The following is a 25,098-nucleotide window of genomic DNA, read 5'->3' on the forward strand; positions in this document are numbered from 1 at the left end:
AATAGTTCATGATTCTGAAGCAGTTACAGTTTACCAATTTCAACTCTGTGTTCTTGCTATACATGTGTTATGCCTCTCTGAATGGATATTTTGTGGATAATAGTTCATACATCACACCAATATCATTACTAAGGAGTAGCAGCAAGGTGAATCAATAATGAAATGCTAATCAACATATGAGATTTGAAAATCTGTGAAGTCATAAGATAAAAAGGCAATTAATACACCAAAATTATGAACAAAGATTTTGCTAATTTTTCTTGTTCATTAATGACTTTTCTGATTATCAATTTTCACACTTTTGTCAACTACTACTGCTAATATGTGTACGAGGTGTGACAGTAAAGTAATGACACTGATTTTCTTTGCAAGATGTGGCAATCCTGCAGGCTTGTGTAGGCACAATATCTTTGACCTTGGTCTATAAGCTGCTTCTAGTCCAAGCAGCACATCGATGCAACTGCTCAGTCGTGAGTTGTGCTGTAATAAGTTAACACGTGTTTGTGTCTCTTGTCACAAAAATGGAACCGCATAGTATTGCGCAACGGTATGGCATTTCTTTTTGTATTAAATTGGGTGAAAACTTGACGACAACTTAATGGTAAGCTTCAGAAGGCTTTTGGAAGAGCTCAAGTTTTACGTTGGCATAAAATGTTTAGTGAAGGCAGAATGAATATTGAAGACAAAGACCACAGTGGACGACCATCAACCTTACGGACAGATGTCAACTTGGCCAGGGTGCGTGAACTCGTACGATCTGATTGAAGATTATCTGTGAAAATGATTGCAGAACAACTGAACATCAATCAAGAAATGGTTTATCTAATAATAACTGAAGATCTTGGTATGAGAAAGATTTGTGCAAAAATGGTCCCCAAAAATTTCACACCACGACAGCAAGAAACATGGAAAAATGTGGCAGCCGATCTGTTAGAGCAAACATAAATCAATTCAGAATTGTTGAGCCGTGTTATGACTGGTGATGAAATTTGGTTTTTTCAGTACGATCCAGAGAAAAAAGGCCAAAGTTCTCAGTGGTGCTCAAAGTCAAAAGTGAAATGTATGCTTGTGTGCTTCTTTGATACCAAGGGAATTGTTCATTGAGAGTGGATGCATCCTGGGAAAACAGTTAACCAATATTACTACAAAGAAATTTTAGAAAGACTTTCTAAAAGAGTTCTTCGTGTCCTTACCTACATTGCTGATAATTGGATTCTGCATCACGATAATGCACCATCCCATATTGCTCTGTGAGTACAGCAATTTTTAAACTCAAAACAAATTTCAGTACTACCACAGCCACCTTATTCCCCAGATATCGCTCCATGCCACTTTTTTCTATTTCCAAGAGTCAAAACGGCAGTCAAGGGACACCATTTTCAAACAACACAAGATGTCCAAAAAGCTGTGACGAGGGTCTTGGAGGATATTACAGAAGATGAGTTCCAGAAATGTTACCATCAATGGCAGAAGTGCTGTAAAATGTGTGTGCAATCAGAAGGGAACTACTTTGAAGGAGACAACACTAAACTTGACTAAAACAGTAAGCAACATATTATTTTTTTTTTTTTTCCATGTCTGTCTCATTACTTTATTGTCACACCTCATATATGGCTCTCCTCTTATTGTTGTGAAGAGTCCTGTAACACACAGCCTTCATTCCTTTCATTAATAAGTTTCTGTCCTACTAAAAGTTCAGCAGCACATTGTGTTCTTCCCAAACAGAATAAGGTGACAAATGTTGTCACTAACACTAGACTTTGTGTAAGAGGAGGGGACATTACTTTACAAAATTATACACTGTATGTATCTTGAAGTTTTCCTTGTGAAATGAGTATTCCATCAGATTTAAAGATTGCAGACAGATGATGTTGACTCCTTGCCTCTACATTTCCGATGACTATTTGCATCCGTAATCTATGTAACTAAGACTACTGCTGTAACAATAAACTCCAGTCATAAAAGTCATGTGAAATTGGCTTCCTGGTTACCTGTAAAATATAAAGGTAAGAAGTAACCATTACCTGGCTACAATCAAGAAATCCTATGAACTAAGTTAAACAATGCAGTTTAAATGATGGTTGAGAACATCAAAAAACAGATAATATTACAGTAACTTTCGAGGGACAAGTGTTTGTGGTCTCAGATATTTAATCTGAGGAGATTAAATGTTTGCATTCTGTTATTAGTTAGCACTCAGCCTAAATGAGTGGAACCACATGATGTCCCTCATGACAATGGGAGACCAAAATGTGTCCACTTGCTCACACTACCACTATCGGTGATCCAGACGTATAGTCACTCTTTAAGCCTTGTCTTCTTCTATCAATTAACTTTATATCATTGTGCATAAATTATTCATTATTTCAGATAATCTTTCAAAATGGTATGTGCATGACCATGGCACACAATAACAACATTACAAATATCTTCTGTTACATTTCATAGCTTCTCACAATTAAGCCCATGTACATAAGCAATAACATCAAGCATAACAATGCAATAAACCTCTCCTGTTCATTGGTGATTCTGCACTGAAACATGTATGATTCTCAGTCATCTAAATATATGAATGTGATAGGCATTGTTTGCCCTAATAACCTACATTTGTGATGCTGTGTTAATACAATTATCACCAACCTTATATTCAGTACAGTGAACAATGTGGTGAAGACTACACTGATAAGCCAAAACACCACAACCACTGCCCACCATGACAATGAATGCCAGCTAGTGATGCTGCAGGCATGTGAGGTGCGAAGGAAATTATATAAGTGGAGCAGAAATGAATGAGGAATAATTTCAGTGACAATATGGGGCACAAAAGGTGAAATCATGGCCATAATCAACTTTAAAAAGTGGCAAAACGTTACTGTCTACTGTGCAGGAACAAGCACCTTGCAAATAGTGAAGCAGGTTCATATGCTATTGTCATGAGCACCAGGTTGAAGACTGATGAAACCATGAGAAGGCAACAACATGTTGGACATCTATACCTCCTCAGTAACAGATCTGACAACAGATTACAATGCTTGTCCCACCACAAGCTTTTCAGAGCACACCATTAAGCACACATTGTTGAACATGGGGGTCCACAGCAGATAATTCCTATGTGTTTCCATTTTGATGCACGAACATCATCAATTGCAACTGCAGTGGGCACGGGAACATTGAGATGAGACTGTGGTGTCTCATTATGACATCATCCAAGAGAAAAAGGTACTCAAAAACAAGCACTTCACTGTGGACACAGGTCAGTTGCAGCAGTGGGTGGGATATTCACCACCAGCCTACAATTTACTGTAACACTGTAACCTGTGAATAGACATCTGGCACCATATATATATATATATATATATATATATATATATATATATATATATATATATATATATATATATATATATATATATATATAAAAAAAACAAAGATGAGGTGACTTACCGAACAAAAGCGCTGGCAGGTCGATAGACACACAAACAAACACAAACACACACACAAAATTCAAGCTTTCGCAACAAACTGTTGCCTCATCAGGAAAGAGGGAAGGAGAGGGGAAGACGAAAGGAAGTGGGTTTTAAGGGAGAGGGTAAGGAGTCATTCCAATCCCGGGAGCGGAAAGACTTACCTTAGGGGGAAAAAAGGACAGGTATACACTCGCACACACGCACATATCCATCCACACATACAGACACAAGCAGACATATTTAAATATATGTCTGCTTGTGTCTGTATGTGTGGATGGATATGTGCGTGTGTGCGAGTGTATACCTGTCCTTTTTTCTCCCTAAGGTAAGTCTTTCTGCTCCCGGGATTGGAATGACTCCTTACCCTCTCCCTTAAAACCCACATCCTTTCGTCTTTCCCTCTCCTTCCCTCTTTCCTGATGAGGCAACAGTTTGTTGCGAAAGCTTGAATTTTGTGTGTGTGTTTGTGTTTGTTTGTGTGTCTATCGACCTGCCAGCGCTTTTGTTCGGTAAGTCACCTCATCTTTGTTTTTATATATAATTTTTCCCACGTGGAATGTTTCCTTCCATTATATATATATATATATATATATATATATATATATATATATATATATATATATATATATATATATATATATATACAAAGATGAGGTGACTTACCGAACAAAAACGCTGGCAGGTCGATAGACACACAAACAAACACAAACATACACACAAAATTCAAGCTTTCGCAACAAATTGTTGCCTCATCAGGAAAGAGGGAAGGAGAGGGGAAGACGAAAGGAAGTGGGTTTTTATATATATATATATATATATATATATATATATATATATATATATATATATATATATATGTGTGTAATTTTTCCCACGTGGAATGTTTCCTTCCATATATATATATATATATATATATATATATATATAAGGAAACCTCCTGAGAAGATACCAAATCCATACTATGAACAGTCATGGCACACCAGCGCATTGTTTGGCAGATGATCATAATGTTTTGGCTCATTGTATATTCAGAATAAGGGAATATATAATACCCAACCAAATAGAGCAGAACACACCTACGTAATGTAAAACTGATCATTAGATGTCGCAAGAAGTGGACTTGCCAGTATAAAAGGAGGTAGGGAGTATTGTGTTGTCGGTGGAGAAGCAGTAACAGCAGAATGGGTTGGTCAGGAGAGATCAATGCCTTCAAATATGGATGTTACCTGAGTAATAAATCCATCAGGGAAATTTCATCCATTCTAAAGCTGACTAAATGGAGTGTTGGTGATATGGCCAAGCTGTGAAGTGGAAATGGGAAGGAAGAACCACCAGTGATGGATCGGGTCCATCAAGAATTGATCAGTATGGTTGTAAAAACATGCATGAAATCAGCAGAAGGCATCACTTCTCAGTTCCAAAGTACTACCAGCAGTCCAGCTAGCACAATGACTGTGCGTAGCAAATTAAAACGAATGGGGTACAATGGTTGAGCGGCTCCCCATAAGCCACAAATTTCTGTTGTCAGTACTAAGAAATGCTTGAAGTCATGTAACAAGTGATGCTTCTTGGTATCAGATGAGTAGAAACGAGTAATTTAGAGTTATGGGGTGGATGCATGCAGAACATTACCTGCCATCACGTGTCGTGCCAACAGTGGAGTATGGAGGAGGTCGTGTTATGGTACAGAGATATTTTTCATAGTTATGGTACAGTCTCCTTATTGCATTTAAGAAAATACTAAATGTGGAAGGATATGAACACATTTTACAGCATTGCATACTGTGTACAGTACAGGAAGAGTTGGGAGATGATGATTGTTTGTATCAACATACAATGCACCCTGTCATAAGGCATCATGAGTGAGGCAATGGTTTGTGGACAACAACATTCCTGAAAGGAAACGGTCTGCCTAGAGTCCAGACCTGAGGCCAATGAAACACGTCTGGGATGAATTAGAACATCAAATTCGCTCCAGATCCTAGCATCCATCATCCCTACCTTCTCTGGTTCCACATGTTGAAGATGAATGGGCTGCCATTCCTCCACAGACATTCAGACATCTCAGTGAAAGTGCACCCAGCAGAGTTCAAACTGCCATAAAGGCAAAGATGGACACACCCCATATTAGTGATTTGATTTGATTTATTTCATCACATAACATACAATATTCAGATCATGTAATCTGTTGTACTGGAGACATGTCAATATACAATTTTAGGGATTTAGTTTACAGACTTAAAAATAATGACAGTACTGTTACCAAACAATTTTCTAGCAGTACAATACTTTCACATTTTTGTACGATTTTTTTTGACAGAGATGTTAGCTGCCCTGTTTAATTTATCACCTCATCATTCATAAACCCCTCCACTGAATAACAACATTTTTCCAATAAGAGTTCACGTAATTTTTTCTTTAGATGACCAATTTCCATCCTCAGAATGTTACAGCTCTTTAATTTATTATATATTTTCATGCTCATGTATTGAGGAGTCATAGAATGTTCACTGAGGTATTTCCAGATAGTTTTGATCAGATAATGCCATGCACACTTAGAAATGATTTATAAAAAGAAAAAGTTTACAGAAATCAAAACTAGAAGTCCACAAATTGAAATCTGAAAATAAGTATGTATTTATGCTACAATAGCTGAGAATCCTGGTGTTGCCTGGATACTTATTTACAGCTGTGCCTGAGTTTTCATAAGCATCAAATTTATTTCTGACTTACAAAGCTTCTTTTTTTACAATGTTTGAAGTGGTATGAATGGGGACATGAACAAAGAGCTTGTTTGCTTCATTAACATGGGAGAGAACCATGTAGAGCTGGCCAAGTGAAAAGAAACTGACACTAAGGTCAACAGCCACAACACACAGTGTTCGGCCTTGTGCTTTGTTTATGGTTAGGGCAAAACATAAGCTCACAGGGCATTGTACATGTTTAAAGTGAAATGGTAAATTGTAAGGAATAAAAGGTATTCTGGGTATAAAAGCTCGACTGCCTGTACCATTTCCTGTCAAAATTTACAGCTCTGATATGTTACATTAAAGAGAAGTAACTTTAATCCTCTGTGAGTGAAAGGTTCTGAGAAGTGAGTAATACAGGATGCTCTGGATCAGAATCATGCCATGCCTTGCTTTCAGAAGCAGTTTCCAAAGAGTAAGTTAAAGCCTGATGTTCTCAAGCTGCAGCAAGTTTCTCCTCACAATCTTCATTGAATTCTTCAGACCTCATAGCCCTCTGGTTTTAAGCCATTCTGGTGTATTCAAATAGACTTTATCATTTCCTAAGCATTTTTATTCATACACAAAACAAAGTAAAAATGTAATGAGTAGGCACCAAAATCACAAAGCAAAATTAATGAATTTGTTTTTCCTGGCAAAGAATAAAAATAAAATCTGTCAAAAGAAGAAAAGCAGTGTCATCAAGTTTTTAATACACAAAGCGAAATCAGTAAATCTATATATCCTTGCCAAGCACATTCGCTGTTGGTTTGTATTCATTTGTATTCATTCACCTCCGGTATGGGATTATGTTCTGGGGAAATTCTGGAGATGCCATTAAAACATTCAAAATTAAAAAAAAAAAGGTATAAGAATAATGGAAGGGGTAGATAATCGCAAATCATGTAGACCATTGTTTCAAAAAAGGATGATCCTGCCACTTCCTTGCCGTATATATACTTGAAAATATAATGTATTTAAAGCAAAACTTACATACAAAAAGACAACTCATGACTCAAAATTACACAATACACAGCTATGATACAAGACAAAAATTGGATGTACATGTTCAAAGTGCCAACACGAAGTTATTTCAAAACAGCCTTATCCATCCTAGTATCAAACTATACAATGCCTTACCAGATACCATTAAACACATACAAAACATTGGTCACTTCAAATCTAAACTGAAGTGGTACTTGGTTGATCACTGCTTTTACACAGTAAATGAATACCTACAAAACTAAATTTTGGTGTGTTTACCCAATGTAGTCTCATTCAGAAGAACATTTGTATTTTATCTCTCTGTATATAGTGTAATAACATTTATTTAAGCATTCATCATTAATCGGTATATTAATGTGTCTTATTATGTCAAAGGTATATTATATGTAAAACTGTTAATATGAACAAAAAAATCCAAATATCTCTTGCACATTGTGCAGCTGTAGATGAAAATGGATCAATAAATCAATCAATCAATCAATAAAGATAGGTTGCAGTGCTTAGTTATGTCAGCAACACAAACTTCTGAAAATTCATCTCTCACTGAAATAAAAAAACATACAGTGCCATCTATTGGGTCTTTCATATGTTGCAAAACTAACAGTGCCACCCATTGATGATGAAACATCTAAACTACTACACTGAGAGAAAATTTTAGATAAAGATTAGAATTACAATGTCTTTTTTGCCTGTATTCTGATTTTGATCAGATAAAGCTTATACATTGCCACAAACTACCTGTGAAAACCACATGAAAACACGTTTAGTATTTCTGGAGATTAGCATGTTCAAACAGACATATGGTTCATGATTTTAGAGAAAACTTTTTCATAATCCAAGTTTGGTGAAAAAAGTCTATATGTTGCCCCAAGCTACGCTTAATTTACATGTGAAAACCTTATGAAAATTTGTCTAGTAGTTTTGGAGCTTGGCACGTTCAAGCAGATATACATGACTGTTTTACAGTTTCATAATTAACACAGATGTGTAGGCCTCTTTTCCAGTATATATGCATGTCTAAGTTATTATAAATATGGACCAATCACTCATGTTCATAAATAACTATTGACAAATTCATTTATTTATGTTCATAATATTTTAACTACAGGTATTCTTTAATATCATCCCCATGTAAAAACAATAGTTATTATAAAGGTGTCTCGGAATTCCATTATACACTTTGAATTAAATATTAGAATCCTCTTTGAAAAAGAGAATAGTGTGTTAATAATATTTGAAATCCAACAGTAGTTTATCACATAATTTTATGCCTTGGCAATATGCTGGTTTCTATATTCTGAACTGAGTTTTTGCTTATTGGAAGGGAACAATAGCTGGGTTAGTATCTGTACCCATGTACATAGTTGTCTGATCAACATTCATCTTTACAAAAACTGTAGCATGAAAAATGTACCCACAGGCAACAGTAAAAGTTCCTAGTACTTTAAACAACAATAGGCAATGAGTGCATTTAATTTATTAGTTATGTGCAGTGACTAACTCTGCTGAAAAGGAACACGTTTATTTATTTATTTATTATCATCCCAATGATCACATTTGTGATATAGGATTTGTCAGGGTACATTTTAACAACTATATAATATCTTTACAAAATTTGTACCTGGGCTGAATTCATATTAATCTATCTTATGTTTAATACAATATACAACTAATAAGTGTTTTTATAACATAATTTCTTATGCACTGATGTAATTTCATTTGTCACATTAACTTAAACATATATTGTTATACAGTTGCGCAGAGATAGTCACTTATGCTGTAATAACATTTGTCCAGCATGTGGTTCTTTATAACAATTTTAAATTTATTCTCATTTTCCAGCTCTTTGATATGTTTTGGTAGTGCATTAAAAAGTTTGATGCCTTGATTATTACATACATGTTTCTGGCTTCGGGTCCTTGTTACAGCTTGTATGTGGAGATCTTTACACTGCCGTGTGTCATAATTATGGAAGTCTGTATTGGTTTTCATTTTGTCCTGATTTCTTTTGTTCACCAACAGACATTTCAGAATGTATAATGACGGAATTGTTAAAATTTTCAATGCTTTAAAAAGGGGCCTACAATGTGTTTGAGGTGGGCTGTGGGTCATTATCCGAATAGCACGTTTTTGTAATTTGAAAATCTCATTTAGATGACAATTTGTTCTTCCCCAGAATACTATCCCATAGGATGCAATGGACTGAAAATAGCCAAAATATACTAATCTGGTACAGTCATTACTACAAACTCATGAAATTATTCTACGCACAAAACATGGTGAATTTAGTTTTAGTGCTAAGCTCACCACATGGTCCTTCCAATTAATCTTCTCATCAATGTGCATACCCAGGAATTTTGCACACTGTACTCTTTCAAGTTGTTTGGCCTCCATGGTGGGATTTAGGTCGTCCTGTTCACTTATTTTTCCATATTGCACATAATTAGTTTTTTTTGCATTCAGTGTTAGCTTGTTAGCACTAAACCATTTTTGTATATCTTGTGGGTCATGGTCCACAGTACTGTGCAATGATTGCTTCATATTACTAACTATTAAACTAGTATCATCAGCAAATAACATGATTCTAGCTTCCTTGGGGTACTCCTACTGTGACCTCCCTTGGATCTGATCTTAGTTTAATTTTTTGATTAATATTTAGTGCTGTAATTTCAACCACCTGCATCCTCTTTTCTAGATAAGACTCAAACCACTTTTTTATCGGTCCTCTGATACCTATAGCTTCAAGCTTTTTCAAAAGTATGCTGTGGTCAACAGTGTCAAAGGCTTTTGACGAATCTAGATTTATCCCAACTACACTTTTTCCCTCTTCCAATTTAGTGATTATTTCTTTTGTGTATTCTAGTACAGCTGCTTCTCCCAGCATGATATCCATGCTGATTACTGTTTATCAGATTGTGCATATTAAGATAATGTGTGACTCTATATTTCATTAGTATCTCTAAAACTTTAGAGAAAGTTGGGAGGAGTGAGACAGGTCTGTAGTTTTCTATTTTAAGTTTATCACCCTTTTTCAACAGGGGAATGACTTTAGAAATTTTCAGTTTTTGTGGAAACACGCCCTCAGCCATTGACAAGTTTGATATGTGCGCCAATGGTTTCGCTATCTGATTAGCTGTTTTCTTTACTAATATTATTGGTACCTCATCTACTCCAGCTGACATCTTGGACTTGAGACTTTTAATCACTTTTAAAACTTCCTTTTCGTTTGTTGGAACTGCCATCATACTGCTGGCTGCCTTGGGTGCTTCCATCTTAATCTGCTCCCCAAAATTCCTGCTTAATGTCTGGGGCACATTGAAAAAGTAATTATTTATATAATTAGGCATGACATATTTATCTTCCATTTTATTCTCCTCATCTTTTAGAATAATTTCCTTGTCTAGGTACCCCAGTTTCTTTTCTCACAATTTCCTATGCTATTTTAGTTTTATTTCTGGACTGTTTTATTTCCATATTATTACGTGTCACTGATATTGACAGAACCACAACAAATATCACTAGAACTCCCATAGAACTTGAGTATTAGTTATATTAATACAGGAAAGAAAGAGAAAGACAATACACACACACACACACACACACACACACACACACACACACACAAAAATACACACATGCATGCAAATGCAATTCACAAACACATGACCACAGTCTCTGACTGCCTTTGCAGCCACAGACTGCAGTTGTGTGTGTGAGTTGCATTTGTGTGAATGTATGTTGTCTAATTTGAATGAAGGTCTTTTTTTGACAGTCTTTTTGCTGTGCCTATCTACAACTCAACATCTTTGCTACACGGTGAGTAGCAATCTATCATTTTCATAATATTGTCATTATTCCGTCCTGGATTGTCCATTGTTGGAAGAAATAGGAAGTATGATAACTGATCCTGATTAACCTGTTCCTTGTCTAATAACAAACACAAGTAAAGAATATATACAGAATGCTGAAAATGTAACACCTCTTTTATTCCAAAGGTTGTAAACAATATTAAAATAATTGAGTACTTTTACCTTAACAGTCCATTAAAAGTAATCCTCCATCGCATAAATGGTTCACAGATTTGGAATTTCAGTCCTCCACCACTCCATGTGTCTGAAGTGTCACTGCGAGTTAATGTATGAGGATGGACTGCAAAAAAAAAAAAATTCTTTTCATAATAACTTACTGCATATTGTCAGCCAGGGACTACTAAAGAATGATGCAGGTTACAGTTACAGCTAGTTACTGGATAAATTACACTTGACTTACACGGTAACTGATAGATAGCACCATTTGACAGATGCAGATGAATCCATATTTCAGCAGATCTGTGATTTTTTCTGACAATTTTCAGCCAAACTGCATTTCCTTTTACATCACACCCAATGAAAGACCTGCTGTCAATGCTCTGAAAATAATAATATTTCTAAAATGTATTGCGGTCATAAATTTATCAAATTAATTATTAGATAACTTGTAATGAATAGAAAAGCTTTAAAATCTGAGGATTTAATTTTACAACTGTCAACAGTTTTTAGCCATATGGAACATTAAGTCATTTTTAGGTGAAGCTAACCTTGCATCCTACCAGACCTGTGACACGAACACACCACCACAAAACAAACATAACCAGAGAAACTTTAGGAACCTTTTGCTTTCTATACCTGTCATTAGCCTCGTCGCTGCTTCATTCATTCATGTTTCACTTCCCCTTGTCGAGACTATAACATGTCTAACCTCTTCATTCCAGTAATGTACATCAATTTCTATAACTGAGACTTCTTTTACCACCATTTATATTTTATTAATGAAAGTCAATGAACATACAGAACTAAAGTAGGAAGAACTTTTAATACTATCTAATATATGCCATTTTTTGATTCTCTCTTGCAGAAAGATAACATTTCTGTTGGTATACAGGATCTTTTTTGTCATGTTATTGATAGTTCTTTTTTTCCATTTTCCTCAGTCTTACTTCAACATAAATCCATTCGAATGACAGCCATTATAAGAAACACATTTCACTATCAGAGTCCTTAGCACAGCATAAAATTTCTATGTGGGTCAATAAGTGACATAAATTTTTGATATGGGCTGAATTACTGAATTTTGCGGATGCCCACTGAATATCTCTGTGGCGTATCTGAAGTGAAGTGACAGTTCTTTGACTATGCTCTTTGGTTTTGTCTTCTTGCTTTAGTGTTCTAGCGCTATATTCAACAGCCATCTTTCTGTATTTGCTGTATTAAGGGACAAAATAAATGTTGTTTCGATCCTAAAACTGTGTTATTACGGTGCAACACCATGTAAAACCCACAGTGGTGACCTCCGCCCTACTGATTCACGAATTGTGAAAATCCTTGCTCTGCCTCTCCCCAAGGATTATGCACAACTGCGCCATTTCCTAGTGATGGTGAACTTTTATCAGCTACAGATACCTCTGGCTGCCTACTTCCAGTCAACTCTAACCGACGCCCTCTCTGGTAAAAATACAACGAGAAAGCATAAACTGGACTGGACTAGGCCCACGCTGAATGCTTTCGACAATTCGAAATCACTCTCGTGCACCCCAAGCCTGGGGCACGGATTTCTATCACTACCGATGCTAGAAAATCGGCAGTAGGTGCTGTCCTCCAACAGCACACTGCAGACTCAACACAGCCGCTCCGTTTCTTCTCAAAAAAGCTAATAAGGAGTCAGTGTAAATGGTCAGCTTTCAACCAAGAGCTCCTCACGGTTTTTGAGGCAGTCATACATTTCAGGAGTGACGTCGAAGGGCGCGCTTTCACCATCTATTCAGACCATAAACCTCTTGTTGACGCAATCCACAACCCGGCGAAAGATCTCCCACTAAGCCGCTTCTGGCACACGGACTTTATTTGCCAACATTCATTGGATGCTTGTTATATTTGCGGCACGGAAAACATAGTTGCCAACTACCTCTCCTGCATTTTGATGATCTCCACACCATTGAACTTAGAGGAACTGGCGTGGCTTCAGGCTGAAGACGCAGACACACAACGTCTGCTCTTGGACGACGGATCTTCGCTCGTCATCAAACCTATTGCCCTGCATGAATCGTCAACTCCTATCATCTGTGACGTTTCTACTGGTTCACCCTGCCTTCCCCCCTTCGGCGCAGGATTTTCGACGCATTACGTAATCTTGCCCACCCCGGAACATGGATAACGACACGACTCGTAGCTGAACATTTCGTGTGGCCGGGCGTGTGATCACGTCCATGTGTTCTTTGTTAACAGAGCAAGGAGAGCAGACATGCTCAACCATCCTTAGGACAGTTCGACGTCCCCAGGGACCGCCTGCGCCATGTGCAAATTGACGTGGTCAGTCCTCTTCCCCTGTCTGAGGGATACAAATACATCCTTTCCATGATTGACCGCATCACCTGTTGTGTTGAGGCGGTACCCCTGGTGGACATTATGCATGAGACAATTGCTCACGTGTTCATTTCAGTGTGGGTGGTTAGATTTGGTTGCCCCCTGTCACTTACCACAGACCAGGGCCGCCAATTTGAGTCGTTGCTTTTTGCTCGCCTGTGTGAGTTGTGCGGGTTGGTGAAATTTCGCATGACTGCATATCAACCCCAGGCCAATGGACTAGTGGAGCGATGACACAGAACACTAAAAGCTGCATTCATGTGTCACAGCAGGCTTTTGTCTCAGGTGCTGCCATAGGTATTGCTGGGAATCCACTCCACACACAAGGAGGACCTCAATGCTCCATTGGTGGAAGTTCTGTATGGTGAACCACTCATCCTGTGTGCTGAATTTGTCGAGGACACTTCTCCGACCAACGCTATTGACCTGCCAGCCCTTGTGGAACGAGTGCATACTCACTTGGATCGCCTTCATCTGCCTCTACCTCGTGCTCACACCACGCCACAGGTGTTTGTTCATAAGGACTTGAAATCATGCAATTTCATCATGTTACATGATGACTCTGGTCGTGCAGCTTTGCAACCTCTGTACTCTGGCCCACACTGCCTATTATATCATGGGGTCAATACATTCGTGAGTAACAAACCATGGCTTACTAAGGGTATAAAAATATCTTGTAGCCGGAAAAGGGAAATGTATCTGACAGCAAGAAAGAGTAGTGACCCAGAAACTATCAAACATTATAAAAACTACTGTGCTATATTAAGAAAAGTTATTAAAAAATCCAGAAGTATGTGTATCATGTCTGAAATCAGCAACTCTGATAATAAAATTAAAACAATTTGTAATATTATTACAAGAGAAACAGGTCAACCAAGAGCACAAGAAGACAGTATTACCATCAAATTGAATGAAAACTTTACAAACAAAAAGTCAGAAGTTGAAAATATTTTTAATAATAATTTTCTAAATGTTGGGGATATAGTAGGATCCAGGTGTTCATTAGAATATGCTAGGCTGTTAATGGAAGAGGCCATACCTATGCAATTTGATACAATTGAAATCTCACCCACTTCTCCCTCTGAAATTAGGAAAATAATAAACTTGCTTAAAAGCAAAAACTCACGTGGAATTGATGGCATTTCCAGCAAAATACTAAAAGCTTGTTCTCAACAGATAAGTAAGATTCTCAGCCACCTGTGTAATAGCTCTCTGGAACAGGGCATTTTCCCTGATAGACTGAAATATGCTATTGTTATACCTTTGCATAAAAAGGGGGATAGATCTGATGTCAACAATTACCGTCCAGTCTCCCTTCTAACAGCTTTATCCAAAATTTTTGAGAAAGTAATGTATTCAAGAGTAGCTTCACATATCCGTAAAAATGAAGTACCAACAAAATGTCAGTTTGGTTTCCAGAAAGGTTTTTCAACAGAAAATGCCATATATGCTTTCACCAATCAAGTTTTGAATGATCTGAATAACCGAACACCACCCATTGGGATTTTTTGTGATCTCTCAAAGGCTTCTGATTGTGTAAATCATGAAATTGTTCTAGACAAGTTCAAGTATTGTGGCATGAGAGGGACAGTGCACAAATGGTTTAATTCGTACCTAACTGGAAGAGTGCAGAAAGTTGAAATAAGCAGTTCTCATAATATGCAAAGATCAGCACATTCCTCAAACTGGGGAACTATCAAGAATGGGGTTCCACAAGGGTCGGTCTTGGGTCCTTTGTTGTTCATAATATATATTAATGACTTGCCATTCTATATTCATGAAGAGGCAAAGTTAATTCTCTTTGCTGATGATACAAGTATAGTAATCACACCTGACAAACAAGAATTAACTGATGAAATTGTCAATAATGTCTTTCAGAAAATTACTAAGTGGTTCCTTGTAAACGAACTCTCACTGAATTTTGATAAGACTCAGTACATACAGTTCTGTACAGAAAATGGTATGACGCCATTAATAAATATAGACCTTAATCAGAAGCATATAGCTGAGGTAGAATATCAAAAATTTTTAGGTGTGTCCATTAATGAGAGATTAAATTGGAAGAAACACATTGATGACCTGCTGAAACGTTTGAGTTCAGCTACTTATGCAATAAGGGTCATTGCAAATTTTGGTGAAAAACATCTTTGTAAATTAGCTTACTATGCCTATTTTCACTCATTGTTTCCATATGGCATCATATTTTGGGATAATTCATCACTGAGGAACAAAGTATTTATTGCACAAAAGCGTGTAATCAGAATAATAGCTGGAGTCCACCCAAGATCATCCTGCAGACATTTATTTAAGGATCTAGGGATATTCACAGTAGCTTCTCAGTATATATACTCTTTTATGAAATTTGTTATTAACAACCAAACCCAATTCAAAAGTAATAGCAGTGTGCATAACTACAATACTAGGAGAAAGGACGATCTTCACTATTCAAGTCTTTGGTCACTTACCAAATAGTACCAAAAGTCTGACAGATAACCAAGAAGTATCTAAGAAGAAATTAAAAGAATTTCTGAATGACAACTCCTTCTATTCCGTAGAGGAATTTTTAGATATGAATTAAGAAAAAAAAGAAAAAACCAAACAAAAAAATATAAAAAATTAAAAAAAAACAAAAAATAAAAAGTTGTTATATTAACTTAATTATGTTGTTAAATTAACTTAATTATGTCATGTATTGGAAAATTTGAATCATTCCACATCATTACGAAATGTCGTATTCATGATCCACGGAACTAGTATCAACCTAATCTAATCTAATCTATGCTTAACAGCCTCCCGAGTACAGTTTTGGAACAATGTTTAAAGCCTGCATGGTCCCTTCCAGGGCCACTTCTTGCTGCTCCCTGCCAACCTGTGCCTCTGCCACTGCCTCGCCCGCTGCCACCACAGTCCCCTTCGATTCGCCACTGCCTGTGCAAGTGTCCAACATGCAGGACCCTGATGACAACGCACCGGGGTCCGCATACTTCATGCGCCGGACGCCGCTTCCACCCACCTCACTGGCACGAACGTTCTTTGGTGGACGTGTGCTAGCTCCACCACACCTTGCTCTACACTGCAGCGGAGGGGGGGGGGGGGGGGATGACCTCTATGGCGTCTCTGCAAAGCGACAGTTCTTTGACTTTGCTCTTTGGTTTTGTCTTCTTGCTTTTGTGTTCTAGCACTATGTTCGACAGCCATCTTTCTGTATTCACTCTATTAAGTGACGAAATAAATGTTGTTTCAATCCTAAAAGTGTGTTATTACTGTTCAATGCGACACAAAACCCACAACTCACATATAACTGTTTTGTATACTATTGTCAAATTTGGCAAGTACAGTCCATGTTTTTTACTCATCAACTGTGATCTCAAACAATACTGTTACACATATGATAAACTGCTTGTTCTACAACCCAAATTAGTAAACTACTTGGTTGGATAGGACAGTGCTACAGCCTTAATTTTTCATCTTTAATTATTATTTGCGTTTTAAGGGATTTCTTATCACTACATGTGGTAAAATTAGTTGGTGTGCACAGTTTTCAGAAGTCACCCCAACCATTCTTTTCTCTCTGAGAACAACCAAAAGCTGAAATCCTTGCAACTTAACCCAGAAATACTGGATATTTAACACTATAATTGCAGAAATGTCCAAATTGATCATTTTGAAATTCTGTATCCTTATCTGTTTTTCTTTTTTTTTTTTTAATAAACCATTGTGACTTATTTTCATTCAACAGACATTACACAGTAGAAGTTACAGACCTTTAACTGTATTCGTTTCTCACTGTGCATCTTAACTAGAGCAGTGATCATATTAACCATTTTACATTTCTTTACACATCTACATCAAACTGAGAGTACTCAAATGCTCATCTGTGTTGCATGCGACTGTGAAATTACATTACAGTGTATGCTGATGCTTCTGAACAGAATACTGCATCTCACTATACCTTAAGTGCTTGGTTGTGTGTATACCTTAAGTGCTTGGTTGTGTGTAAGTTGTGAAGCAGAAATTGAGAATGGCTTGTAAGTTGTCAGACACAGAAGGAATGGAATAGTTCTGCAGTCAGTTCCAGAACATGAGTCTGGAGGCAATGAAACTAAAAGACAAGTAGTAGCTAGCAGTGGGCTCATATACCAGACCATGTGCTGAATCAAGTGAAGGTCATTGCAACATGTCAAAAGAGATTACACCACAAATTATTACAGCATCAAGACAAACCCCTCCATCAAAACCAGCATGACAAACTCTTCTATCAAAAGTAGCATATCAGTCAGAAAAAAGTGACATTTGATAACCACAAAGACAGAGAGGAAGATACAGGTGTCAATTACCATCACCATCTTTTGTGGGTCATTTAAAATTCATCGAAGATGAGGGAGAACGGGTACCTTTGGACCACATCTTGAATGCTCTTGGAAGATTACAGAAGCAAAATGCTTTACATCAGGCAGCAGGAACAACACCATTTGAGAAGAGAAACTCAGATTTCACAGTGCTGCTAGTTCTTGGCAGATGTTCATAGCTGATACAATGCTAAAACATATAAAACTGTGGACAGATACAGAAGCCCATTGGCAAGTTGGAAACAGGTGGTGTGCTTCTCTTTCTGAGACAGATGCATTCATTGTAGTTTTGTATTCCAGGTTTCTTTTGTACGGAGGGACTAAAAACTGATAGCTTGTGGTCAAAACACAGCAGACCACATTTATTTTGCAGTACAATGTTAAGAGATAGATTTGGAGACTTCATGAAATACTTAAACTTTGATATCAGGGAACAAAGGTCAGACTCAGTGCACACTCAAAGCAGGCAAGTTTTCTTTGGTTTCAGGAACTGGAATTGGTTTGCTGAAAATTCTTCTCTGGTTTATGGTCCATGACAAAACATTACATTGATGAATAGTCCTTTCCCTCTGAGGTACAATGCAGGTTTATACTATAGGCTACATGGCTTGAATTTCAGATAAATTTGTCACCATTAAATTTCGTTCAGTAGCTGATGTGAGTATCAAACACTTGTTGAATAGGATTCCACATATGGGGAAAGATAAATATCAGCCAAGGAATCAAATGCTTTCCAAGTTTATTGTCATGGAGTTTATGCCTCCATTCCTTTGAAGTGGTAGGTATGAAACAACAGGTAATTTTTTCACTTCATTGTAACTGATCAAAAACTTGAGTATTAATATAAGGCTAGTGAGTACAGTATACCATTCAAGAAGAGAGATACCAGTATCAATAGGAATGTCTAAAGTGACACTATATGAAATCACTGCGATGAACCACAGAGACATACTTTTGTCCATTTGTCACGCAAGAAAAATAAAAGTGTTCTTATTCTCAGTATGCTTAATTCAGACGAAGAAACTGGTAATTAATTGAAACATGTTCCAGAAACAGTAAATTTTAAATTAAAAAAAAATGTGCAGTGGATGTACAGGACCACAGGCTAGAAAATATCTGTGAAACAGGATGTATACGTGTACAAGGAAAAAAAATTCCCGAATTTTTCCAGGATGAAAATACACTTTTTCCGTGTTAAGTGACAGTATACTTTCCCATGGAACTGTAAAACTTATCAGTCCTGTGAATGGTTAACGTTTTATACATCATGGGCATAGAACTAACTACCGCCACTTTTGAAAGCAAAATTCAGCATGGGTGAGTCACTAACTGTTGCCACCAACAATAACTCCGAAAGTGTAATAGTAGCTGAAAAGTTTGTGGGGCAAAACTTGCATAGGACAACGGGGGGTATACTATGACGTTGGTTTTTTGTTGCTAGGTGGGGACATTTCAGAGATATGAAGGTCAACTCTGTTTTTTTTTTAATGAGATGCTGTAGTTTGGTACTCATTATCTGATAGTAACTATCGAGACGAATCCAATGATGTGTAACAGTAAGGTCTTTATAGGTCAACAAAGCTCACAAAAGGTGCCATGAACGTCCATTTACAGAAGGTGTTCGAAGTGATGACTATTGGTATCAATGCTGTGCTGCAGTCTTCTTATCATGGATTGAGTGGTATTCCTTAACACATCGGCACTTATCGAAACACATGCTCTGACAAATCTCTCTCGCATATCTTCGGGTGTAGTTGGAACGTCTTTATAAAAAATGTCTTTTACGAATCCCCACAAGAAAAAATCCGGAGGTGTCAAGTCTGGGAAAGGGAGCCGGCCACGACACATCTCCTCTGCGTCCAATGCAGCTGTTTGGGAATTGTCTTTGCAACCCATTTCTAGCCATCAGCGAAAAATGTGCCTGCCACCCATCGTGTTGATACCACATTCTGTTCCATGTGGTGTACTTCCTACCATTAAGATTTGCTCCGATGAAATTGGGGCCTATAATTCTGTCCTCCAGAATCCCACCCCATATATTAACCGATCACGGTTTTTGGTGTGCAACTTGCCGCAGCCAACATGGATTTTCAGTTGCCCAACAATGCACGTTATGCAAATTAACATTTCCATGGTTCGTGAATGTCGCCTTGTCAGTAAATAAAATCAAATTAATAAATGTGTCATCCCTCTGAATCTGAAGTTGAACCCATCGGCAGAGTTCAATACGACGCCTTCAGTCCATACCAGTTAATTCTTAGTGGAGACTGATATGGTAAGGATGATATTGATGGCGATGCATAACACGAACAACACTGCTCTGGCTCACGCCAGATACCCTTGCGATTTGACGTGAACTAACACAAGGATCTCGAACCACAGTGCCAAGAGTACCAATTTCCGTTTCCTTGTCAGTAACTTTCATTTTCCGTATATGTTTACGATGCCTTAAAGATCCAGTTGTTCTCAGTTTATCATATACATATTCAAATGTACGACGTGTAGGATGAGTACATTGAGGATATATTTCAGCTTACAAGTCTCTAGCTCTCACTGAATTTCGTTGGCGTCCTCCATAAATGAGAAGCATATCGACTTGTTCTTCGAAGGAATAATTCATTCACATTCACTTGATTCGACGATACTAGTCTTACCATTCCTATTTGTGCTGTATTACGAAACCGTCGAATGGTGTTTATATGTGAATGTCATGTTAGATGGATATGTCGTATTCGGCGAATATTTACTATCTGCACGATATAGGAGAGAGAATTGTAAGGGCATGTGCTTCGGTAAGTGCCGAAGTGATAAGCAATACCCCTCACTCCATGACAAGAAGATTGCAGTACTGCATTGATAACAATGGTAATCATTTTGAACACGTTCTGTAAATGGACGTTCATGTCACCCTTTTTACCTTCGTTGGATTCGTTTCAATAGCCGCTATCAGAAAATGAGAAACAAACTATAGCATCTCCTTTTTTAAAAAAAAATAAATAAATAAATAAAAAAAATAAAAAAAAAACGTCATTATGACCCCCTTGTCCCATGCAACATTTGTCCCACAAACTTTTCAGCTACTGTCATACTTTCGGAGTTATTCGGGGTGGCAATAGTTAGTGACTTATCCTGCATAGTGTAAAGGGAGATATATTCTTGATAAATTTGTTATTTTGCTAACTACTTCTGATGTTTATGAAATTAATCTTTTATGAATACTTGCCTGCTACGAATCTGACGTAATACAACGGTTTTAGACTGTATTTCTTATTTAAATAGTGCTGCTGAATAAATATTGCGGCATCTTCCAAACGATGTAATTTCGTGAGATAGGTAATTTTGTGACAATAGTAATCTAATTTCGTCCTAAATCATAATTACAGTAATTTCACAACAAATTTATTAGATTACTTTCCTTTTTTACAAACTAACAAAACGATGTAATTTCGTGAGATAGGTAATTTTGTGACAATAGTAATCTAATTTCGTCCTAAATCATAATTACAGTAATTTCACAACAAATTTATTAGATTACTTTCCTTTTTTACAAACTAACAATACAAATGGCCATGCAGGTGAAAATAATCTTCATTGTCGTTATAACGTACTGCTAGGCATTGTTGCTTACAATGTCTGAATCCTGAAACAGTTGTCGCATATATAAACGTCTTTCTCTACGCCGGAATGCTGGCAGGGCACATGGAATGTCGTCAAGCAAAACGAGCACTGAATCCATTTAGCTCCATTCTTTTTGCGAAGATCACTTCAGTAAGATTTACGGCTTGTACCACAAAGCTAATCATCTTGTGTTTTGTCTTTTTTGTGAACTCTGATTTCGATGTAGAGGCCTTTAGTTGCAGTTCTTTATTGAGACACTTCGCTCCTGAATCTTTATTTTTTTTTCTGATTCACAGTAGGCCTACTGGATTTTATCGACGCTGTTAGCAGTGTCAGCGTATCGTTTTCCACGTCTTGTGCCATAGGCCTATTTAATGTGGCTTGCACAGGCTTATTTGTTAGTTGTGATGGAGCAACAGCCTCTCCAGAAATAGCATTCCCGTTGAAGGGATAAATTCCAGACTTTCTGAAGGCGTTTTGAATATTCTTCGCACAAAATCTCTGAATAAATGCTGGATTTAAAATCGTATGAAAGTTGCTTCTGCTCGGCTTATCGGCCGGATTTTGTTTCATGTACTGGTCCAGTCTTTTGATCCAGTGACCCTTCAGTGATTTATACAGACCCACATCAAGGGGCTGCAGCAGATTCGATGTGTGGGCAGGAAATGACAACAAGATAATTTGATTGGCATTAGCCATTGCTATAACATCAGGGTTAATATGCGATGCATGAAAATCCATCAGGAGGAGGACAGGACGATCAAGAGGGATGGTATCCATAAGTAAATTGAACTATTCTAAAATCAAATCACTGTTAATCCAGCCTTTCGGAGAGAGTTTTACTAATGAATTTGGAAGACTGTCATGCATTAGCACATCGCTCGACCGAATTCCTTTGAATGTAATCATATGCGGAATCCATGTTCCATTGGCGCAGATAGATCCTAAAAGTGTATATGACTCTCCACAATCTGCGTTAGTTCTCTTGTAAACGTATCGCTTTCCTACTGATGTAATGACTTGATTTGTTTTCACGACATAGGACAAACCAGTTTCGCAGCATTTCCATAATCGATAAGGCAAGTTCTGAATTTTTAAATCTTCCATCAATTTATTTAATTTGGAAAATCACGGATCATCTCTTCATTTGCCATAGAAGCCCTGCAAGCGGCAAGGTTCTCAGGAGTTCGCAAAGTAAGATTGTACCTCGTCTTGTAGTTCAACCACCACCATTTGCTGGTATTTCCTTTTTCGGAGTTTAAGAAGTTTCCACCACAAGCTCGTTTCGCTAATTCGTGTGCCACTTTTCTCACCATCGTAATTGCCAACGCGAAACCCAGTTCTTGCATCTTTGTAAAGTAGTTGTATAGTTCTACCTCAAGATCTGGCGTTAGTGAAATGGTATTCCTAATATAGGAGGATCTCGCTTGTCTTTCACATTTCTGTTGAGGTAGCGGTAGTCTTTTAATGTGCTCCGCGGAACATCCATTTGCTTTGAAGCTTGGTATATGGACACGTTATTAACTTTTGCTAATTCAGCAGCGGCTAGAAGTTGCTGAATAGTATACCTACGGAATTTTGAAAGCTCCCTTGGCATTTTATATGTGACCTGCAATAAATTTAGGTAGGCAATTTCGTGATGTGTCAAAACACAAATTTAGAAGTACAGACTTGTAGAACACACTGTTAGCAATAACTTTGCTTTAATACACTAAGATGATATCTCACTTACAATTCATACAATTGCGCAAAATAAGAGAACATGCAAAGACACCATTCTGTTGTGTGGAATTTGCTAAGAAATTCACAGGTCCCCTGAAGCATTATCACGCATACGTTAAGCCGCACGAGTAATTGCAGTGGATTTTTAAGGTCACTCTATCACTGACTATAACATACCGTAAAATAAATTGCTTACCTTCAATAGTTTCCACGCAGTATCAAAAATACACAGACGATGCAATAACCACCACAGTATTTCACGAAACGGCACTAAGAATGAGAAAATGTTTTGTATTGTTGACTTTAAGCGTGGTGGAGCAGAAGCAGGCATATGGTGCCATCTGGCGGGAGGGACGAAAGTACCACAACACGGGCCAACCTTCTCCTTGTATAGGGATGTTCACTGCACACAAGCAAAACACTACCCTTAAATTACTTATACCGCACCACGAAAATATCTCCCTTTACCCTATATTTCATTACGTACAGCAACATGTACGCTGCCGCTGCATATTTTCGTTATTACGATACGCTGCTTGTTTTCGTAATTACGGAAGTGTAAATTCGAATTCCACCAAACACAGCACGTTAGTTTCCACAGAATTGAAATCGAGATTGCGATGCCCTTTTAGAAGCCAAAATCATAGCACACATCAGGTGATCTCGCCAGCCGATGACAGCAGATATTCAGAGCATAGGACACGTGATCTGGTCAGCCAGTAGCATGAACACAGAAACAGGAAAAGTTTAAGTTAGTATACATAGTGTAGCTACAAGAAAAGCTAAGCTTTTACTTACAATACTGATCTCGAAGATTAATAAGCTGCAAGAGAAGCTAAACTTTCACATGTAATATTGGTCTGTTTTTGCGTGAGTTACACTTTGAGATAAATCAAACAAATGTGTCAGTAAAATTTAAAATAGTGACATAAATGTCCGGTCTTCTGAGCTCGAGCTCGAAATTCTTCTAGGTGGCCGGTTCTCAAATTGTTAAGTTGTAAACGAGAGTCAAACGCTCTTTGATTTACGAAATCCATCGCAAATTGTCACACGCAACGTAATTGATCTTTGAAAGTAACGCTTTTGAAACCACCATTCGACATATTTTCCCGAGACCTGTTAGAAATAGGTTCGTTTCAGCAGTTGCCAGAGAGTGCCAGAAAACAGGCGTTACTGCGCTTGCGCAGCTGCGGTAGCATAGGAATTCCTATGGTAAGTGAAACATGGACGATAAATAGTTTGGACAAGAAGAGAATAGAAGCTTTCGAAATGTGGTGCTACAGAAGAATGCTGAAGATTAGATGGGTAGATCACATAACTAATGAGGAGGTATTGAATAGAATTGGGGAGAAGAGGAGTTTGTGGCACAACTTGACAAGAAGGAACCGGTTGGTAGGACATGTTCTGAGGAATCCGGGGATCACAAATTTAGCATTGGAGGGCAGCGTGGAGGGTAAAAATCATAGAGGAAGACCAAGAGATGAATACACTAAGCAGATTCTGAAGGATGTAGGCTGCAGTAGGTACTGGGAGATGAAGAAGCTTGCACAGGATAGAGTAGCATGGAGAGCTGTGTCAAACCAGTCTCAGGACTGAAGACCACAACAACAACAACAATAAGTAAATTGCATTATAGTGTGTTTAGAATAAGTTGCGACTTCTGACAGCCGACCGGTGTGGCCGAGCGTTTCTAGGAGCTACAGTCTGGAACCGCGCGACCGCTACGTCGCAGGTTCGAATCCTGTCTCGGGCATGGATGTGTGTGATGTCCTTAGGTTAGTTAGGTTTAAGTAGTTCTAGGGGACTTATGACC

General features: G+C 37.7%; 1 protein-coding gene across 1 annotated transcript in view; it reads right to left on the bottom strand.

Annotated features, from left to right (window-relative positions):
* Window positions 1-12,284, bottom strand: part of LOC124798208 (putative phosphoenolpyruvate synthase) — a 293,711-nt gene extending 281,427 nt beyond the window's left edge. The window contains exons 1-3 of the mRNA XM_047261511.1: window positions 11,775-12,284; window positions 11,468-11,606; window positions 11,230-11,347 (exon numbers count right to left, since the gene is read on the bottom strand). Of these exons, the coding sequence (XP_047117467.1) occupies window positions 11,230-11,347; window positions 11,468-11,606; window positions 11,775-11,825 (308 nt within the window). The 5' untranslated portion in view covers window positions 11,826-12,284. The remainder of the gene's footprint in view (window positions 1-11,229; window positions 11,348-11,467; window positions 11,607-11,774) is intronic.
* Window positions 12,285-25,098: the final 12,814 nt, after the last annotated feature.

The sequence above is a fragment of the Schistocerca piceifrons genome, chromosome 5 (assembly GCF_021461385.2).
Source record: "Schistocerca piceifrons isolate TAMUIC-IGC-003096 chromosome 5, iqSchPice1.1, whole genome shotgun sequence".
In the NCBI taxonomy this organism is placed as follows: domain Eukaryota; kingdom Metazoa; phylum Arthropoda; class Insecta; order Orthoptera; family Acrididae; genus Schistocerca; species Schistocerca piceifrons.